This window comes from Lissotriton vulgaris, chromosome 1_1, assembly GCF_964263255.1.
Source record: "Lissotriton vulgaris chromosome 1_1, aLisVul1.2, whole genome shotgun sequence".
Classification (NCBI taxonomy): Eukaryota; Metazoa; Chordata; class Amphibia; order Caudata; family Salamandridae; genus Lissotriton; species Lissotriton vulgaris.
The window spans coordinates 1,321,120,698-1,321,139,621 of NC_141685.1; the positions used below are offsets into that span (position 1 = coordinate 1,321,120,698).

General features: G+C 43.8%; 1 protein-coding gene across 1 annotated transcript in view; it reads left to right on the plus strand.

The window, feature by feature from the left end:
- The window catches only part of LOC147749081 (TRAF family member-associated NF-kappa-B activator-like), a 31,537-nt gene extending 13,206 nt beyond the window's left edge, over positions 1-18,331 (plus strand). The window contains exons 2-3 of the mRNA XM_086936527.1: positions 15,052-15,587; positions 17,959-18,331. Coding sequence (XP_086792653.1) covers positions 15,052-15,587; positions 17,959-18,135 — 713 coding nt within the window. The 3' untranslated portion in view covers positions 18,136-18,331. The remainder of the gene's footprint in view (positions 1-15,051; positions 15,588-17,958) is intronic.
- The last annotated feature ends 593 nt before the right edge of the window (positions 18,332-18,924 follow it).

Sequence of the window (18,924 nt, forward strand, 5' to 3'; positions counted from 1 at the left end):
CAATTTGAGTGCCCATCAGGGCTTACCCCCAATAACATAATAGCTGGGGTTAGCTCTATTGTTGTTGATAATGCGTTCTGAAAAAAATTTCCAATGTCCTGTTTCAGCTTATCTAGGTGCGGGCAAACCGAAAAGATGTGTATCAGATTCGCCTCCATACTGCCACACCTAAAGCAGGTAGTTCCAGTTAAACCCCCCCATTGAGCAATTTTCCCAGGCGTATAATATAAATGATACAAAATCTTATAATGTTGGGCCTGAAGAGGCGATGAACACCACATTTTACTTCCCATTTCTAGTGACTCGGTAAAGATATCCCTAGCTATGTCTAAATCTATAGACCATTTGTCTATCCATTTTTCCAAATCATCTTTCTTTAATTTTGTCATTTCTGAATAAAATCTCTTTATAGTACAGTCAGAGCCATCTTCTATAAGGTCCATCATTATAGTTCTTTCGAAGCCCAATGATCCTCCTTTTTTATTCAATATACAACTTCTTATTTGAAGATATTTGAAGAAGTGTTTTGTATTCAAGGTATACTTATTTTGCAATTCTGTAAATTGTAATATACCAAGGCCACCCAACATGTCTCCGATCGTACTTATCCCCCGCCTCTCCCATTCTTGATATACAACTCCTGAGAAAACCACACTAGATAGAGAAGGGTTGTTTTTAAATCTAGTATATGCATTGTACTTCCCTATTCCAACCTTTTTGGAGAATCCTTTCCATATATTATAAGCAGCCATTACTGTCTTAAATCGTGTTCTTTTAAAATAGCTTTCCTCCGTGAATCTCAAAAATACATTTTCAGCATTTATACCCAAAACCAAACCATAAATAGCGAGCGAGCCAATCTTGTCCCAACCATCCACCTCAGCCCCTCCAATCAGTCCCACCATACCTTGCAGTGCTGCAGCCCAATAATATAACTTTAAATCCAGTAGTGACCAGCCCCCTCTTTCCCGCGGAAGTGACATATACCTCAGTGCCCTCCGTGTCTTACCTTTAGCCCAAATAAAGCGATTAATCATCTGTTCACAAATTTTGAACCATTTGTTATCAACTAAGAGTGGTATTGCCCTAAAAATATACAAACATTTTGGCAAAACCAACATTTTAATAATATTAACTCGTCCTACTAGCGACAGATGGAGATTCTCATATCGGTCCAGATCTTTCTTCACTTTATCTACTATTGGAGCAATATTTTTTTCAACCAAATTATTTAAGTCTGCTGAAATATTGATTCCTAAATACATCCCTGCCTGTACCACTCGATTATCGTCACAAGGAGTCACTGAGTTTCTAATAATCTGGGTTTTTGAAGCATTCAGGGAATAGCCCGGACTTGCCCAAATCTTTGGGCCTCTGCCTCTACCAGCTCAGTCGCTTCCGTGGGGCATGATGTTATCACCGCCACATCATCAGCGTAGGCAAGTATCTTACAGGGTCCCAGAGCTGTGTGTAGTGGGATGATTTCTGGACATGATTCTATCCTACGGATTAGTGGATCCATGTACATGGCAAACAGCAGCGGAGAGCATGGACATCCCTGCCGTGTACCTCTCTTGATCATAAATTGTCCTGTAGTGCCCCCGTTTACTCTTAAGGCTGCGACCGGTTCCTTATACAGAAACAAAACCACCCTTGATCCCAGCTATTATTAGGGTATGGCACAGATAGTCCCAGGAGACCCGATCGAATGCTTTTTCAGCGTCCAGTAGCATTACTGCCATCGGATCTCCTGTTACCTCAGCAGCATCGAACAAGGTTATGACTTTCCTGGTATGGTGAGTCGTCCCTCTTCCAGGAATAAAGCTGTGTTGGTTACTACTAACTAGGGCACTTATTACTCCAGAAAATCTTGTGGCTAGGGCTTTCGAGTATATTTTGGTGTCATTGTTCATCAACGTAATTGGTCGGTAGGACCCTGGCTCAGTCGCCGGCTTCCCTTTTTTTAATATTAAAACTATATTAGAACCCCCCCCCCCCCAGATTTTGGGACAGTCTCCCCCGTCTGGGCAGCTTGGATCGTTTTAGTCAAGTCTTGCCCTAAACTTCCCCAAAAAGTTTTGTAGACCTCTAAAGGTAACTGATCCGGGCCAGCGGCCTTTCCTGAGGGGAGATTGCATCTCTCCTGAGGCGGAAGCCGGGAGGCCAAACCCTTGATCTAAAAACTATTACCTGAAACCGACAAGCGCCGCTTTTAATAGCGCTTAGCGCCTTTTTAAAAAAACACTTACTTGTCGTTTTTATCGTGTCACTGTAATTATTGTGTTTAATTTGTGGCAGAAGCCAAATTGCACCTTCTCACCGGAGCGAGTCGCTTTCTCATGCAGAACAATTGCATGACTTGAAGCTTCTCTAGGCTCCCGGTCTCCCTTAGCAACACCCCTCGAGGCACTCACTCCACGGGCGCCATATTGGAAGGGGGATTGGACAGCGCTCTAGTGGCTGGGCGACTTCGCCCCAACCACTACAAAATGAAGTCCTCATCTCGTCCGCGCAGCGGGCGGGCGCAGCGGGCGCGCCGGAGGCGCGCCAGAGGCAAGCCCGTCTGGGCCCGTCCGGGCCAGGCCGGGCACAGGGCCATCCACTATGCCCAATTTCCATCATCATCGAATTGTCCATTCTCGGGACTACCTCTTACAATTCGATAAAGCCTCACCTACCGTTACCCCTTCACCCCCGCCATTGTGCCAACCCCCCCAGACAGTCACTTGTCACTCACCTTACATTGTTAGCCTTGCCCTTCTCAATTGTAGATCTGCTTGTAAACACTCTTTAGAAATTAACATCCTAATCCAAGATATTAATCTGGACATACTTTTCCTTACGGAAACTTGGTTTACTCCCCATTCTGAAGCTGACATGGTGAATATGCTACCTAATGGTTACCTGATACAACACCTTAACAGACCTAAGGGAAAAGGAGGCGGTATAGCGATTGTCTACCGTAACACCATTAATTGCAGGATCCAAGAAGGAGGAATCGATGACTGCGAAAGCACACTCTTTTCCCTCCAAATTACTCCTAACAAATCCCTTTCGGGCTCCCTCATATATCGACCACCTAATAATTTAGGTAATTTTGCAGGCTCTCTTCTTGAGGTTGTGACTTCATCCTGCACCACAACCTCCAATTTTATCCTACTGGGTGACCTGAATCTCCACTTTGAGGACAGTTCAGACAGCACCGTAAAGGATATTATCTCCGAACTTAAATCACTGGACTTACACCTCTTAAATTCGGAGGGAACCCACATCAAAGGTCATCTGTTAGACCCTATTTTCTCCAACCTGCCGAAAATAGAAATACGACCAACTCTCCCACTACCATGGACGGATCACTTCCTCATCCCGTTTACCTGGCAAATTGACCCTAATATCCCCCTAACGTCATCAATAAGAGAACATGACAGAATTTGGTCCAAACTCTCATTTGAACGTTGGACTCAAGAATTGATAAGCTCGGCCCCCTCTGCTCTCCCCGATCCCATAAAAGCTGACGAAAACTTTACCAAATGGCTCACATCTACTCTGGATACAGTTGCTCCCAAAAAAATCATAACTAAAAAAACTACCACCTTCAAATCCCCATGGTATTCTCAAGAATTGAAAAACCTTAGAAAAATCTGTAAGATCAAGGAGCGGAATTGGAGGAAAAATTGGGACCCTATCATTAAAGACGAATATAAAAAAGCTATAAGAACCTACAAAGTAGCACGAAAATCAGCACAATCATCCTTCTTCAATGAAAAAATAAAAAACGCATCCAACTCTTCCAGAGAGACCTTTAAAATCTTTAAAGAGTTACTCAAAACCCCTAACCCACCCTCCTCTGAGCAACCCACAACCTCCAGATGCAATCAAATTGCATCCTTTTTTCAGAATAAAATCATCAATATTTTACAAACCCTTCCACCCATAACAAACCATGAACCCTCTGAGGAACGGGTGCCTCCCACAACAGGCCCGACCTTAGATAGCTTTCACCTACTGTCCAATGAAGACTTCTTGAAAACTCTTTCAAGCATGAAAAGTGGCTCACCCACCGATCCTGCCCCCATCCGTATCCTTAAACAAATTGGCCCTGTCATCTCATACCTAGCAACAAATCTTATCAATGCCTCCCTCACTCAAGGAATAGTTCCCCCAAATTGGAAACATGCGATCGTCAAAGCCCTTCAAAAAAAGCCAGGCCAGGACCCTTCAGATTTTTCGAACCTGCGCCCAATCTCTCTCTTACCAGGTGTGAGTAAGATTGCAGAGAAACTAGTCAACCAGCAACTATCTAATTATCTTGAAAGCAATAACCTTCTACGCCCATCACAAACAGGTTTTCGCCCCGGCCAGGGGACAGAGACCGCCCTGGTAAAAGTAGTCGAGGAAGCCAGATGCATCTTGGATTCAGGGGGATCGGTTTTACTGATCCTCCTGGATCTAAGCGCTGCATTTGACACGGTGGACCATAAGATCTTGATCCAGCGACTACTCAACCTGGGAGTGAGAGACAAAGCACTTAGCTGGTTCTCTTCGTTCCTGAAGGACAGAACCTTCCAGGTCTGTGAAGGCAATATAAAATCTGACCAATTTTACCTCCAGTGTGGGGTTCCACAGGGCTCTTCATTGAGCCCTATATTGTTTAACACCTACATGGCCCCCCTGGAGGATGTGGTAATTCCCTTTGGGATAAAAGCGGTAACATATGCCGACGACACCCAAATGGTTGTGTCTTTCTCCCTTGAAGGTGAAAAAATAAAAAACCTCCATGACTGTCTTGAGGGAATCTACGAGTGGATGTCTAAATCAAGGTTAAAACTCAATGGCTCCAAGACCGAGCTCATGCTGCTGGGTCACCAACTGTCACCTCTTCCATCCGCCATGTGGCCCTCCTGCCTAGGTCCCCTTCCTCAGCCCAAGACGGAACTAAAGAGTTTAGGCTTCTGGATAGAACAGGATCTATCTATGAAGACACAGGCCAAAAAAACTGCTGGCACCTGTGTCGGCCTACTCCGCTCAGCCAGGAAAGTTCTCCCTCTACTCCCTGTACAATCTCAAAAACTACTTATACAGGGACTAATACTATCGAGGTTAGATTATAGCAACGCCCTCTTCCTGGCAGCCCCAGAGGCCACCTTTAATGTTCTTCAAAGAACACAGAATGCCGCTGCTCGAATGCTGACAGGAACACCTCGGAGACTCTCTGCCAAACCAGCATTAAAAGCACTCCATTGGTTGCCGATTCGAGAAAGAGTTATATTTAAGGCCCTATGCACCACCCATAAGGCCCTGCAAAACCTAGGTCCACCAATGCTGAAGACCATGATATACCCTTACAAACCTAACAGGTCCCTCCGCTCCTCTCAAAGAAACCTGGCTACGGTTCACAGAGTAAAGAAAGCCCGCACTGGAGGACGCCGATTCTCGGTTACAGCCGCTACTCTTTGGAACGCGCTTCCTACTCAGCTCCGGGCCGAACCCAACCACATGAAGTTCCGAAGATTGCTCAAGACGCACCTCTTCCCACAATAAAAACTTTCTTTTTTCTTTCCCTTTCCCCTCCCCTTTTCCTCACCTCAGCTGTATATGCAATCTCAGCGCTGGGACGCTCACGGGCAGCCATGCGCTATACAAATCCTGCTTTCATTTCATTTCATTTCATTGCACATAGCTTCTTTGATCTTAATATGATCCAGCAATACCTCTAACTCTTCTGCCTCTTCGGAAGAAATCGTCTCAACTGGGATATTCTGAAGGTATTTATTTATCTCTTCGGTACTGCTGGGGTGTTGGACGTCATATAGTGACTGGTAGAATTTCCTGAACACTTCCCTAATTTCCTCTGGGTCTGAGTGTAGTGTTCCATTTTCGTCCATGATCTCCTTGACAGTCCCTTCTGCCGCTATCTGTCTGGTACGCATGGCAAGAACATGTCCAACTTTTTCGCTAAACTCGTAGCACATCTCCCTTCTGATAGTATAGTGTTTTGCTGCCTTATTTGCCAGGTCCTCTTCAGCTTCACTTTTCACTTTCATTAAATCTATAATAGATTGTTCAGTTGGTTCACCCCTTATTACACATTTATTAAGCTGTTCCTCTGCCTCTGAGACGGCTCTCTCTATATCGCTATGCCGTAGCCGTTCTACTTTCCGTTTATAAGCACTATAGCTACATGTCTCTCCACGAGCGCCCGCCTTAAAAGCATCCCATATAACTCCCACCGGGGCACTCCCTCTATGGTTTTCAAAGAACTCACTAATCCATTTAGACATATGTGTTATATAATCATTGTCTAAGAGGAGTCCTCTTTCAAATGTCCATACCCTCCTTAGTTTTGTTCCCCCTTATTGCTTCATCGTTAATATTAAGGGGTTATGATCACTAAGAATTCGAGGGAGCCTGTCAATTTTTGCTCTAGTCATTAGATCATTAGATATCAGAAAGTAATCTAATCTGACACAGATATGATGTGGTGCAGAGTAATATGTGAAACCTGTTTGCTCAGATCTTATTGTGCCCCAGACATCTCGCAAGGTATTATTTTCTAAGAGGTCGACAAGGGCTTTATGTACTCTTTTCTTCCTGCCATTATATTTTCTTGTCGAGCCTATTCCCAATCCCTCCGCCCCATTAATGTTCAAGTCACCTCCTATGATAACCTGGGGGGGCCAGGCTGCCAACTCAGAATCTAAAAACTGTAGGATTTCTGGATCATCCTGGGTTGAACCATACACCGCCACTAGAGTTGTCCATACTCCTTCTATTAAGATCTCAACCATAGCCCACCTACCCCATTGATCTTCTAATTTTCTCCTAGTTACCACATTTTTACTCCTTGAAAGAATAGCTACCCCTCTATTTTTTGTCCCTTGTTTGGATCGTCCTATTAAATGAAACCCCAACTGATTGAGGCAAAACTCTTGAGTGCTCATTATATGTGTCTCTTGCAGAAATACATAATCTACATTCATCTGTCGCAATCGTAATCCTATCTTTTGTCTCTTTTGAAAATCATTTAGGCCACACACATTCCACATCACAAATCTAAGAGACATATCTATTTTCTAGGGGACTATCGGCTGCCTGCTCACTTTTATTTATCAAGCTATCAGATTCATTCTTTGCTGGATCTGTTACACAGATTACACAGATTTCCATTTTTATGTTCATAATTCCTTCAATACAGTAACCATGCTCATGCATCTGTTTCAAATTGTGTTCTTCATACTCCCAACAAATTCCGGTGCCCTTGTGCCCTGCCCTTGTTCCCGCCCTCCCCCGCCCCAGACAACCCACCCACAGAAACCCACCCCCCCTACAGGCAAATAGGTCCAAGGGACCTATGTCTGGCCGACGTTGCCTACAGGATGTCACGCCCTCCCTCCCCTGATTCTCTTAAACCATCCCAATATGTTCTCCCCAAAATAGTGTTAAACCCCAGCCACCAATCTAGAACTGCTGATACCTGCCAGAATACTGATACAGGCCTACCTATCCACAGAACCCAAGGAAAAAAAAGAGAAAAGAAAAACCAATACACCCTTAACTCAGGATTCAGAAGATTAAACAGACAGTTGCATTCTACTTTTCCATAATGTTATTAGTCTCTCTCTTTTACTTCTTGCGGGGAATGTCTCTAATAGCAACCGTACGGGCATCATGCTCCACAAGTTCCTCATGGCGTGCCTTATGTTGGCCTCTAGTTTCACGCAAAAAGCTGAGGTATTCTTGTGCCATGATTTCGGAGTAGAAGAGTTTGAAGTTTCCATTTAAACCAACCTTCAGGCGTGCTGGAAACATGAGATAAGCCTCACAACCTATGTTCTGGAAAGGGGTAATAAGCTGCCTCATCCGCCACCGCCTTTCCACGGTGGTGTGGCAGAAGTCAGGGCGGGCAAAGAATTCAACATCCTTATAGGTGCGCTTGGCCTGGGGCTTTGCCTTACTAATCATCTCTTCACGCAGTAAGAAATTCCCAACATAAAATAATATTGCGCGGGGCTTACCCTGTGTCTCCTTCCGTGTCATTGGAAATCGATGTGCTCTTTGTACCTCATGTTCCAAATCCCATGAAGACAGCTCTGGAAAGGCACCTTTTAATAGCTCAATGACAAACCCCCGAGCGTCACTCCCCTCTTTTCCCTCCTGAATTCCAAGTAGTCGGACGTTATTACGCCTTTGTCTATTTTCAAAATCCTCTAGTTTCCAGAGCATATCCGCCATTGTCTTGTCCTGGTCTCTCCTAGCATCCTGCATTTTGATGAAGTCATCCTCCAATTTTCCCGCTCTGGTCTCCACCTCAGATACTCTCCCAACCATTTCTTCGTACATTTTATTAATTTTGTGGAGAGAAGATTGTATTTTTTTATTTGCATGTCTAGCCCTCCTACAGGATAATAATAATAATAATATACTTTATTTAGATATATAAAAAACATATCTTTAAAAGATTCTTCCAGCGCATTAATACAGTCTTATAACTTAAAAGAGATTAATAAGAACAAGATAAAATGGGACCTGCTTAACAGTGCTTACAGCAACGTGTCAGTTTAGTGATTAGCACTCCCAGAAAAAGCAGATGAAATTAACTACATATTATTCTGCACAATGGTCCAATTTTTCTAAAAGACTATAAGCATGCTGAACAAATTTGGCCAATTTTATGTTTAAAACAGTGTTCTCTATGGACAGAGCAGCAATAATTGCGTGTCTACAAGTCCGAACTCCCAGTCTGTTCCATTCCGGCCTAAGTAGGCGTCTGCGTTGGAGGATAAAACAAGGGCATATACAAAGCACGTGCAAAAAAGTTTCGTTTGCTGATCCGCACCCTCTGCACGCTTGCTCAGCCCTTTTTTGCCGCCAAACAGGGAGGTTTTGAAGGAAGCGCCAGTCTCCCAGTCTTAGGGCGATCAAACATCGCTTTAGATGATAGGGGAATGTTGTTGAAAGGTAAATTGCCGGGGATAGTCGTTTATAGCAGTTAATTACTGCCCAAGCATGACTGCGTTTCGCAAGGAGAGCTTTGTCCATGTTCAGGGATTTCCATCTTGTAGCTTTTTTGATTGTATTTTTGAAGGCAGTCTGGCTTGGATTAAGGGCCCACAGATCCGCAGCAGACATTTGTTGTATATAGTCATTTAGGAGGCGGCCGAATGTTCCCCCCGGATTGCTCATACTGATTTCGTTCCAGACCAAGAGTTCCAGAGTACCAGCTTCTGCCTGTCTTAGTTTGTGGATCAGGTTAAGATATGAGCCAGCATTAGAGGATTCTAGCCCTCCTGCTTGCCCTTTGGCTCTCAGTACGAGCCTCACCTTGTATTTGTTTTAAGGTAGTAAACAAGACTTCAAAGTTGGAGGCACCCCCCTCAGATCCCTGAGAAGCAACCTCATATGTACCTGTGACTGCGTTTTCAAGCCCCCCCATAGATGGTGCACAGCTCTCCAGTGTATTGTCCCAATCAAGTTTCTTTACAACTGATTTCGTAGGGGCTCTGCGCGATACTCTAGACAGATTCTTTTGCCTAGAGTTGTTTTTAGCTTTACTCTTGTATTTGGTGTTCACCGCAGTTTTGTTCATCTCTATGGCGGTGGTTTTAAGTCTTGTTTTGGTAATTTTTTGGACTGTCTCTTGTGCTGATTCAATAGGTTCCGTATCGCTATCTGTTGAGATTGAGGTACTTTCTGATTCAGTCATGTTATTTTCTGTGTCAGTACTCACTGTAGAGCCTACTGAAGTTCCCAGTTCTGAATCTGAAGCAGACTCCAAGCCGCAGTTCTCGCTTTCGTCTTCATCATCTGCCTCATCATTACCAGTGAAAAAAACATCCTCACTGGGAGAGGCCAGTATAGATCCTTGAACAGCTGGTGCATTCATATCATTTTCCTTATTTATGTTTATATTTATATTTTCATTAGAGTTTGTATTTGTATATGTAGAGCTCTTAGCCCCTGTTTCTGCTATTTCCTCATCAAGTACCTTCTCTTGACTCCGTTCTAATATTGCTCTTTCATTGGATTTCCCATTGGGATCACATACTTCAGTATCAATGGCTGGCTTAGAAAATGCGTTTGTCTCTTTAACTTCGGGGACAATGTTAAGTGTGTCTTTCCCCTTTAAGTGCTCGGCCCCGCCCCCTACCGTGATTGTAGAAGAGCCTTGTGATTCCGCGGGCTCTGTAATTTCACTCTGAGAACAAATCTCTAGCGCGCCGTCCACACTCCCGATGGCTCCAGTCTGCCCGGCTGCTTCTGTGCACGCGACAAGCTGCCTCTCTCTGCACAAAGACGCCAATGCCGGAACCAGGGACACACGCTGAGGAGCGGGCTGAGCGCTCGGCGCAGGTGAGAACGTCTCCACTATTGTGGTCTGCCGAAGTGCTACCTCTCTCCCTGCCACCTCGCCAACAGCAGATTTCACCTCGTTGTTTCTCCTCGCTGAAGCTGAAACCGTCGTCTTCTTCTTTTCCGCATCTTTCTTGCGAATCTTCCGCATTTTTATCTCCTTTGCAGCCTCTCGTCTCTGCTGCGCCTTGGATCTTACTTTGCCTCTTAGATTTGAGGCAGGGACGCCAGGGTCATCTATGCGTGCCTCCTCCTCCTCCTCATTTCCCCAGCCATCGCGGTCACAGGCTCTCTTAGGGGACCGTAAAAGTTTAGGAGCCATTGCCTTCGACAAATATTTCCAATGAGCGCGCCCAGACTGGAAAGATCGAATTATTAAGGAGGAGATAAATTTGAATATAGTTTTTTCCTTTATCTGGGACAGGTCCTCTGCTTGTATAGACCAGAGGGTAGATACTCCAAACATTACGCTCTGTCACAGCATCGACGATTATCAGCTCACTATAAACAGCTCTCTGTACACTTTTTTTTCCTGCGTATCCTCCAGTGTTCTCTCGATATCAGCACAGCATAGCTTGTTGTAATCTAATGATCCTGTTAGTCCTTTGAAGCCATTTGGCCATGCGGCACTGACTGTGGTATGTAGAAGCCAGTGGGCTGTTAAGGTGCAGAAACACAAGCCGAGGGGTGAGCACTGTACAGATCAATTACACTGCCATCAAGAGAGAGTCTAGGCGCGACCTTCCTCTACGGTGTCTCGGCGGCCATCTTGCCTCCGATATCTATGGTTGTCAAGGACCACTAAAATCACCATAAGTGTTGTCTGGATTAGTGCAGGGTGCTACACTTACAGAAGTGTACACCATATACTAAGTCAGCCTCCTACACGTACCAACGCTTTTCACACTTTTAAATACATGTCCCGGTTTTTGAGAGATGGGCTGAGTCAGGCTGAGTGAGTACCAGCATTGAAATATTGAATGCCCCCTTCCTTCCACAGACGCCTTTAAACCTCAAAACAAGTGAAGTAATGAATCTATTTTTTGCAGCTTTGTAGCTGAACTTGACCCAAAGATATTTCAAGTGCTTTAAATGACCACCAGTTACATTACACAAGGTCAGAGGAGGTCAGCTGGGGCCTCAGTTCTTGCTCCCAGCAGAGAGAAAAAGAGGACTGGGCCATGGAGGAGGTCATGCCACGCTGCCATAGCTTAGGCTTTAAGACTTCAAATAAACAAGAGCATAAAAGCTTCAGAACAAGTTTATGATGGATACAACAGGTTTCACAGTAGAGTACTTTATAGCTAAAAGTAGCTGTTCTGGTACATCTGTAAAAGTAGCAGATCTTTAGTCTGGAAACATATTTTTGAACTGCAACCTTCAGAACAGTTTTCCGAGTGCTTGAAGGTCATTGCCACCACACTGTGTGTGTGTGTGTAGGCACGTGCAGACACTTTTTCTCATATGCCTATAACATTTTCGATGGCCTCCTTTAGTCCTACTCCTATGTTTGGCTTGTCCCGGGTTTTCCATTTGAAACTCTGGTCACCCTACAACAGGCAGAAATTAATCACCCAGCACCATACTTCTTTTACACTTTTCTGCTTTCCATGTGACAGGCGCTAGTCTGGTAGAGTACCTAATTCTTTTTACTAACTCTGTTTTAATAGGTCTACGCGCCTGCTCAATTCCTTTTTGAGTGCGCCTTTTCATTCTGCTTTGTGCTATAATTAGAGCGATCTGTTTTATGGTATTTACTTTTTTGACACTTCCATCTTCATTTATCCATATTTAATTCTTACTTATTCTATATGTATTTATCCATATTTATGTTTTACTTAGTGTAAAAAAAAGAAGCTGTTATGGATATATTTCCACATTTATTTAACCAACAAATGTTTACTCATGTGTGAGTGGCCAATGGGTTTTACCCACTTACATTACAATATTTTCCTTTCAAAGCATTTGCATTGTAGAACAGCTTAAGCAGCTATTCTGCTGAAGTTGTTTAAGCTTCATTAGAAATCTAACAGAAAACCTAAATTCCGTATTAATCCATACTTAAAAATAAATACAGGTGGGAAAATAGATGGGTTTCTGTTTGTATTTATCTGTAAAAAATGAGTTAAAATGGAAAACTGGGAGCCTTAGTTATAGTCAGTTGTTTACACTTACATGCTTATTTGCCCAGCATGTCTCTCCTGGCTCCCTTCCACTTTAGGAGGCCATAGTCCGATATCCAGACGCCAAATGTCTGTGGTTCAAACGTGTGTAGTGGAAACGACGCAGAGCAACCCATTATGGCCTTTCATCTGGCACTTGTTTGGCAGGAAGAGTCAAACCCTCTTAGCACCCCGTAGAAATGGAAGATAAGCCCCGAGCAATATCAGTCAGTATGAGCTTGAACTAGGAGAGTTGTATCTACTACTATTTAAACTGGGCTGAGAACGAATGTAGGGGCATATTATCAAGGGGGTTTATCTTCGCTTTTTTGGCTTTAAAAGCCAAGAAAGCGGAGATAAAATTATCTCCCTATTACCTAGCTGTCCCTAACACCAGTTAGCGACAGCTAGTAGGAGATAGCGACCATCTTGGGCCCCGCTTTGCATGTCAGTGATATTTATCACTAATGACATGCAAAGTGGGCGTGCCAAGATGTTAGCGACTGGAAACAGTCGCTAACATCGCTATCTCCTATTACCAACTTTTGGAGATATTTGCGCTAAGCGCAAATATCTCCAAAAGCTAACACCTGCCCCTGAGCAGTTCTTAGCCATGTTATCCAATGGGAGGTGGATAACATGGCTAAGAGCATTAGCTCGGTAATGCATGAATGTCGCTCACCTTTCAGCGATATTCATGCATTTCGGCCGATTTTTATCGCTTAGGAGATAAACCTTGATGATAGCAAGGTTCCTAAGCGATAAAAATCGCCGCAGCTCGGCAATAAAAATATCGCCGCTAAACCAACATAGCGATAATTATCGCTAGTTGCTGGTAATATGCCCCGTATTTCTTTGATTTCGTTTTAACGATGTAGCCCTTTAACAGTTCCTACTGGCTTGGCAGGCTATTATCAAGACTGGGCACGAGAAGAAAGGATCAGTGCTGGAATCCACAAGATTGTGATGGGTCAAAACCTTAGACATTAGAGTTCATTGTGCAGTCTTTAAAGTGTTTATTTGCTTCTAAATAATGATTGCGTGTTGTCTTTTCAAACATATTTTAATTATATCGAATTATTGGAAACTATGTTCCCTATTTTGTTTTTCTTTTTTGAATGCTGCACATTACAATGGAGCTTGGCATTTGTTTTCGCTGTGGTAGTGCTTTGACCTGTTACTACATTGGAAAGTGCCCTATTTTTAGAGCCGCTCAAACAATTTATATTTAAAACATCCTGCTTGGAAGGTGCTAGGGGGTAGACAAACGGATTAAGAGGCCAACCACAAAAATCCCAGTGCTGCCTTGCAGTGCGAAAGTACATAAAATACAAAGTCAGCAACAGATTTCCTGTCTCCCAGGGATGGGGCACTTTACGGGATTCTAAGAGCAGCCCAATCATATTTAGGACACAGTTTCTTTAGCCTGTGAAACTTACCTTTGCATGAAACAATAAAATGTTCAAAAATAAAGCTTAAATTTGTTGGTGGTTGTGAGAGCCACGTCACTCTTGTATCTTGCACTTTGCTTGTCTTCTGTATTAGTCTGGTTTTGAGCATGTTCTCCAACAGAAATAGAAGAAACATGTATGCAAAAGCTGTGTAATTAATCAGGACTGTCATAGAAGTCAGATGTAACACAAACATTTGTTCAGTTGAGGGCAGGAGAGGCATCGTGACACTGCCCAGGTTCTCTACTTTTGTCCCCATCCAGGAGTAGGGTGTAGTAAGAATAATAAAGGATTTAAAAAAGATATATAAACCCTGGGAGGAATAAAAGTAGTATATGGGAGCCTAGTGGTGTCCAACCTTGGTTCATGAGAGAGGATATGTGCAAGATTTTCAAGATGCCGAAATGGGATACATTTACATACCGTGATTAGGGATGGCAAATATTTCTGTATTTTGCAGTTATCTTAAAAATCTGCCATGGATCCAGCCCAGTGGACCAAGGCTGTGCACCAGTGTTGTACAGAATATTGTATAGGTAGATCTACAAAATAAAATATCTGGCCACATTCCATTAATGGTCTTGGGTCCTCGTCAATCCAGAGTCTTAAGGTCACAAAAACCAAGAAGGCATGGATCAGGTAAGATCTTTGTAGTCCATGGAGTCCTTGGACATTCACAGGTTTTACCTGATTGATTTATCATTGTCCTATATTCTCTGAAGGTATTTCCACTGCTAACAATAAAAACATGTCTGCCTTTTTTCTATCATTCTGAGACAGCAGCACTGGTTTTAGCACTTTACAAAAACATGAAATAAATAAAGTTTTAAAACACTATTAATGTATTTTTTTACTGCCGAAGTACTGGCATGTTCAATGTAGGAAGGTGAATCCATGCCAGAATTTGCAGATATCCGCATAATAGACATATACATACAATGAGTGTAAATGAAACTCATTCACATAATCATAGGTGATCCTGAAAATCGGACATGGATCCACCCATCCTGGACACCCAGGCTGTAGCATGTATTTTATCATCTTTCTAATCAGAGTATATAATTTCTTTCTATTTTTGGACTTTATAGACATGCCTGTTTCTATGCCTGTCCAGCGTACGGATGACCAAGTACGGGAACAAGCAAAAGATCACGTATCTGAAACAAAAGTGGAAGGCATGCCTTGTGGTCCTCTTGACTGGACTGCTTCCAAATCTCCCCATCCCTCCTTTTCAGGAAAGAAACCCTGCAAAGTGAACTCCTCTTTGCTGCTACCAAAGGAGAACTACTGCTTCATGAAGCAGGGGGCCACAGAGGAGCGTTCTCAACCGGACACATCGAAGAAGATCGTTTCTGCTCATGATGGTGCCCATGGAGAACACCAGTGTGGCCTGTCGAGAAGGTATGGAACCCAGTGCCCTGGCGCAGACTCCATTAATGAAAGAAATGACTCCATTCCATCGGTGCAAGTTTTGCCCTTTCTTGAGCTTACTGACCACAGTCGGTTCAATAGCTTTCCGGAACTTTACAATCTACTACACTATATGCAGTCGGAGGTCGTTTTGGGACAGGACAGTCTACTTTCGGACGCTAAACTGCCCATGCATGTCCGAGGACCCGAACAGGTATGAACTGTTCTTGATAAAATGATTTAAAGTAATTATATTGTTCCTAATGCCTTTCAAAGAAGACACCCAAGTGTTCCCTGTGTGAAGCTAGTAGTGTGACCCACAACAAAATTCTCTTTATAAAAAGATAAGTTGATAGCGGCAGTGGGTCTTATCGAGAGCCACCACCTTTTGCTCTTTATAGCACTCATTCTTCCCAGAAGATCATATCCTTTAAACAATCAAACACACTTCTTCCGACTACATCATGCCTCTATCCACTTGATAACACCTTGTCCCGGTAGACTGCGCATGTATCTCCCCCAGACCATTTCCCACTCCACCGGACAACACCAACTTCCATGAAACATAACTCCTCTCACTGAACTATAACAGCTCCAATTAGAGCACCAAATACTCTCACTAAACCACACCTCAGTCCACTAGACTATTCCCCCACCCAGTAGATGTCTCTGCTTCTTCCAGTCTACCATGCCTCCTCTCACAAAAACACACTTCTCCCAGTAAACGACTCCGCCTCCCATTGAGTCACACCTCCTCCCACTAATCCCGGCTTCTCCCATTGGACAACATTTCCTACCATTAATCTGCACCTTCTTTCTTCAAACGACATCTCCACTGGACCTTACCCACACTGTCTTTCTCTAGACCACACCACTCCCACAAAACCATGCAAATGTCTCTTGTAGTTGAAGTTATACTTTCATAGCGTTACTATGCTGGCACGAGTTTTGGGGGCGGCGACTTCCACCTCAATCCCTACCCGCTCTTTCATGCGGCCGCCGCAGGTTGCAAAAGCAGTGACCGCCATTGGCGGCACAAGGGCTAGGTACGCAACTGTCAAAATCAAATATCAACTGTCAATTACACAAACCTATAGCAAAGAAGAGGGGCTTAGTGGCTGGTGTAAACTAAGGCAGGAGAGCCATAATACTATCAGAGGGTACCATGTTCTAAATTAAAAAGGGAGAAACATAATGACAAACATTTGACTATTTGAGCAGGAGCCCTACGCCAACCTTATTGTCCTTCTGCCAATCCACTATCATCAGTAGAGCTCCCAGCCTTCCAAACTTCTAATGAATATTCCTTTTATCTACTAAGCTGTGATATTCTACTATGTCTTTTGTGATTTATGAATAAAACAGTTTTTACAAAGGTAAGGATAAGAAACGGAAAAGAAGATGTAGGCCAAGGGAGACAAGCAGTGGAAGTAGCTCGAACTCAGTTGAATTGCATTGCATATTCACCACCAGCAGACCTCACCACTGAAACTTTTATTGTAGTGCTCAAAAACCGACAATGAACAATGTAAAGAAATGTAAAACGAAAATGAATTCCAGTGAGAAAGTGAAGCCATGAAATTATCAGCCAGTAATCAGAATGGCCAAACACAATGTTAGTCTTGGTTCACAAAACAGGTGCCCGGTCCCTCCCACCATCCAGTTGTTGTGTTGTTTCTTCCCGTCCCATACCCATTGTCCATGTTGCTTGTAACCTTTCCACCACCCTTTGTCCGTGTTGCTTGTAACCTTTCCACCACCCTTTGTCCGTGTTGCTTGTAATCGTCCCACTGCCAGTTGTTTGTGTGGCTTGTAACCCTCCCACCCCACACTGTCCATGCCGCTTGTAACCCTCCCATCCCATGTTTTCCGTGTTTCTTGTAAAATTGTATGTGTTGCTTCTAATGTTCCTACTCCTTTTGTCCGTGTTGCTTCTAACTCTCCCCCACCCCCTTGTCCCTGTTTCCTCTAACCCCGCCACCCCGGTTTTGTGTTGTCTCTAACATTCCCACCCCGGAGATCAGTATTGCGTCTAATACTCCCACCCTTTCCATTGTCTGTGTTGCTTCTTCCCCTCCTACCCCCCTTTGTATGTATTACCCCCAACTTGCCAGAAGACAAAAAAGTACTATAACACTGCCAGTGCTGGTCATGTCAGAGCACTTTTATACCATTTGGTTGCCCATTCCCTCCCTCTCTCCATCCCCTGGTCCATTTTTGCTGTTAACTTCCACCTTCCCTCTCATTGTCCTAATTGCCAACACCTACCTGCCATAAGAAAAAAAGGCTATGACGCAGCCAGCGCTGGCTGTGTCATAGCACTTTTTTCAAACTTTAAGCTATGCTGCACTGTATTGCTATACAACATAGCTAAAATACATTGGATGCTATTGCGTTTGCCAATGCTTGTTCACTTCTGCTTTTAATATTCACGTTGGCACAAGAGTGGTATAAAATACACAATACAAAGTATATTTGACTTTAAAAAAATGCAAGCGTTTTAAATAGTTTTGCAAATACTCAAATGCTATCTTCTCATCTGTAGTAACAAAGCCCTCATTGTGTTCTTCTCACCCTCTGCCAAGACTTCCTGGAATCCAAGATGTGTGTCTGAAGATTGCTCCCTGGCTCCTGGCAGCAGCCTCAGTTCAGACTCACCAGGCCTCAGCTCCCAAACCTGCGACTTCTGTCAGGCTGTTTTCCCAGCCGGAGCGGCAACGAATGGCGAATATCTGAGGCACCTCACTGCTCACATTGAGTGAGGAGGTTACCAAGAGCAAAACATTTGTAAAATCCCTGGAGTTTTTATAATAATTCACATCCTGGAACGGGTTACTTCCGCTGATGGTAGTAGTGGATGCTGGTAGCCATTTTACTTCTGATGCACAGGTGAAGGTACCTTTATGGGAACTCCCTGACAAAGCTTGATACTTGCATTAGTCTGACAAAGAGGTGCATGAAAAAATGCCTAAGGGGCAGATTTACGTTAACTGGCGCATCCCCAGGGATGCGCCAGTTAATGTGCGCCACAGTGCGCCAAAGCTCCGCCACCAATGGTGCGCCGCATTTACAATGCGGCGCACCATGGTGCAAGGCAGGGAAGATGCGTGACGCATCTTTCGGCGTACGGGCGGCGCATTGCTGGAGTCATGTCGCAACTGCGACATGACTCCTGCAATGCACAGGGGCCACCCCTACATTGCATGTGGGAGGGCGGGATTTTTGATCTCTAGTTTACCACTCCAGATCTAAACCCCGTTCAGGTCGACTGAATCTTTATTGCCTGTCATTGAGGAAATAAAGTGCATCCAATACCAGGTTAGTTTAACTAATAATGGGCTCGACTCTGAAAAACCACATACTACTTCTAAGTTTCAAAGGTTTATTATAGAGTCACGGATAACTGCAAATACAGGCATCTCAAAACGAGATTCAAAAGATATAGAGGCACTAATACAAACATATGTTCTCTAAAAATTATTAGGCGGCCAAAGAATATCACTATAATTAATTCCAAAATCATCAGGGTTGCAATGATAGACACAAATTGT